This window comes from Erpetoichthys calabaricus, chromosome 5 (genome assembly GCF_900747795.2).
Source record: "Erpetoichthys calabaricus chromosome 5, fErpCal1.3, whole genome shotgun sequence".
NCBI classification, from domain to species: Eukaryota; Metazoa; Chordata; class Cladistia; order Polypteriformes; family Polypteridae; genus Erpetoichthys; species Erpetoichthys calabaricus.
The window spans coordinates 29,034,687-29,038,205 of NC_041398.2; the positions used below are offsets into that span (position 1 = coordinate 29,034,687).

The window sequence follows — 3,519 nt, forward strand, 5'->3', positions numbered from 1 at the left end:
AAGCATTGGTCAACATTGACTTGTAGCATATAATAATCTTGTTTTTAGTCTTTGCCCTCACTGAAAAATTGATTTAATATTTTTTTCTCAGTCATTGTAAAAAAACTTCAAGCGCTCAATTTTATTAATATGTTGCTTTACCCCATGTATCATTTTGGGTGGAGTATTCCTTTAATGAGTGGCCATCTTAAATTTAGATGTGGTACAGGAACTAATCTTGAAAATATATTAAAACAAAACCACTTGGGTATAATTCTTAAGAACTGTCTTATTTTTGTTTATAGTAAACATGACCTGCAAATATGCAACTGAAGACCAGCAGCGTATTCATCTTACAGAGGACCCCCGTTATACTAAAAGTGATATGTTGATTAAATCGGAAAATCCAGAAGTACTACAGACGTACACAAAAAGTGTCCAAGACAGTAGAACCAAGGTTTTGAAGAGGGCCACCAAGTCAAAAGAACTAAAGATTCCTTCTAGAACTAATAGTACAAAGACAGTAAATGACAGTGTGTGCTATGAGAAGATATTTAAAAGGGGAAATGTTACTAAGCAGGAGCAGAGTATTCACACTAAAGAGACTAACCCCCAAAAGAGGCAATATCATGGCACACAATGTCCAAAAAGCTTCACATCTTCAAGTCTTCTTAAAAATCGCCAGTTATTTCAGTCATTGTTCTGTAGTGAATGTGGAAAGAATTTCAGAAGAAAACATGATCTTCAAAAACATGAGAGAGTTCACACAGGAGAGAGGCCGTACAGTTGTGAACAATGTGGCAAAAGTTTTACGCAAACAAGTCATCTTTACCAACACCGGAGACGCCATACTCCTGATAAGCTGTGTCCTCCTATTAAGATATATAACTGTACAGAATGTGGAATGAAGTTCACAAGTAAAAATGCATTTCAGCTGCATCAGAGAATACATACTAAAGCAAATATTTTCTCTTGTGCAGAATGTGGTAAGAAGTTCACAAGGGAACATGCTTTTCAAAAGCATCAGCAATTTCACACTGGAGAAAAAGCATTTATGATGGGGCAATATAAAAAGAAATTCACACAAAAGGGTCACCCTAATTATGAAAAATATCGGAGTACAGAGAACCCATGCACGCAAATTACAGATAAGTTGTACTGCTGTACAGAATGTGGAAAGACATTCACAGTGAAGTATACTTTTCACCAGCATCAGCGTATTCACACTGGAGAAAATCTGTTCTATTGTGCCGAATGTGGCAAAAAGTTTATTCGGAAACATGATTTTCAAAAACACCAGCGGGTGCACACTGGAGAGAGGCCCTATTGTTGTGAACAGTGTGGAAAGAAGTACAAACAAATAAGTCATCTGCGTCAACACCAGAGGTCTCACACAGGACAGTATTCAAACTGGTATACTATTGAGAGTGTGCACTGCTGCCGCGAATGTGGAAAGACTTTCACCTCAAAGAGCGGTATGCAAAATCACCAGAAATCCCATCGCAGCAAAGATTTGTTTTCCTGTAAAGACTGTGGAAAGGAGTTCAAGCTGAAGGCAAATTTCCAGAAACATCTAAAAGTTCATTTTGATGGAAAAGCCTATTATTGTAAAGACTGTGGAAAGACATTTGTACTGAAATCTGAGTTTCAGAAACACCAAAGAGTTCACAATATGGTGAAAGCACATTGCTGTGCTGAATGCGGGAGAAAATTTACAAGGAAATGTGAGCTTGAAAAACACAGTAGAATACATGATGAAGAGAAGCCTAGAAGAAGCAGTAGGACACGGGTTTAAAGAAATGAGCAAGTGATAGAAACTACATTAACGTCTTAAACTAAGACTTGTGGTAAGTGAAGCCTTTGATTACACTGGACAACCTTTTTTCAGAGTTTTGCTTCCTGAAATATTTTGGTGATTGTTAAAAACTGCTTCCAGCTGAACACTAAAATTATTGTGTACAATTTGGAGAAGCATTAAATTATCCTTTGTTGAATTTAGTGTTTTAATTGTTAATTGATGCTAACAAAGTTTTTCTGTTGATTTGAATTTTATACTCTGCGTCTGAAGATTCTAGTTTCAATGTCCAGCAACAGTTGTTCAGTATTGATGAATTTCCCTTGCCCTATTACTGCTTTTCCATTGTTTCACTCTCCTGGTGAGTCTTGTCACTATTTTTGTCACTGACTGCACCAAGATTAGCAGTGAAGAAGCCCAAGTGTGAATGTAAAAAATAAATCTTTAAGCTACATGCTTCACAAATCATGAAGTGCGACCTATATCTAGCTGGATATAATTTGATACTCTGTAGTTGCCGAGAAAATACTTAACATCCTTTAATGTTTTCCATTGAGATTTTCTCCAGCCCCACTTGCATATCTTTGCAGCTCTTGGATGTGTGGACTAACAAAAATGCCTTCCTTAATCTTGGCATCATTTTTTTGTGGAAACATCTGTCTCAGATATTAAAATCCTTCACCATACTTTTTTTCAGAAAAATGTTCTAAAAGTGTTCAAGGTGTAAAACTTTTGTTGTCCAGTATTGCCTTCATATGGTGGGCTTCTTTCTTTTCTACATATTCTTGGTAAAATGTTTCAAGCTAATTTTATAATAGAAAATGACAGAGGTGACACCTGCAGTATGTATGCATTTATGTTGGTAGATTGTGGAGGACCTCTTCATAGCCCAACTGACCTGGAAGAAATCCAACAAGAGCATAAAAGTATTTTAATTAATAGTTTATCAGCTGATGTGTTATATACTCGTCATGCATGCAGTTATTAAAATATGCTATAAAAACACAAATACTCAGAAGGACTCCAGTTCATTCCTCTTGTTTTAGTTAAATAAGAACATCAGAAATCTTGTAAGAGAAGTCGCCATGTAGTCCATTAAGTATGCTTGCTTAGCTAATAGCCATGTTGTTCTAGCATATAATTTTTAGTATGAGGTCCTGTGTAATTTTATATTACATGGCTTGGTAGTTGGCTGCAGTCTCCAAAGACCCTTTAGGTGAAAACCACTCCTAGTTTTAATTTGTTGAATGAACTTGCTGCTAATTTCCAACTGTTTGTCTGAGTGCTACCTCATACCTCTACAATGGTAAGCACTTCTTTCAACTTTTCTTTGGACACCTTAAATTTGACGATTATACTTTTTTGGTGGTTTTCTAAGACTGATGTATGTTCTATATTTTTGTTGTTGTGTATGTATTTCATATCTACTACCAAATGACAGTGACTTGTAGATCTCCATCCATTGTCTGAATGAGCATTTCCCTTTTGAGTGGCAGCAACATCAGCCACAGAGCAGGAAGCAACACTAGGTGGGACACCTAACCATTGCACTGAATATCTGGAGTATGTCCTGAATTGTTGTGAGAAAAAGGGACCAAGAGCTATGAGATGAACTAAAAGGTAAGGCAGAACTGTGGTGAGAAGACAGGCTAAGGTCAAAACCAGGGAATGAATTGTCAAAACCAAACTGGGAAATCAAAGTCAACAAAGCAAAAATAAAGAGTCTTTAAACAAAGGGAACCTGA

At 36.5% G+C, this 3,519-nt stretch overlaps 1 protein-coding gene across 1 annotated transcript in view; it reads left to right on the plus strand.

Moving 5' to 3' along the window:
• LOC114651582 (zinc finger protein 502-like) overlaps positions 1-2,783 on the plus strand; it is a 33,444-nt gene extending 30,661 nt beyond the window's left edge. The window contains exon 3 of the mRNA XM_051927410.1: positions 285-2,783. Coding sequence (XP_051783370.1) covers positions 285-1,774 — 1,490 coding nt within the window. The 3' untranslated portion in view covers positions 1,775-2,783. The remainder of the gene's footprint in view (positions 1-284) is intronic.
• The last annotated feature ends 736 nt before the right edge of the window (positions 2,784-3,519 follow it).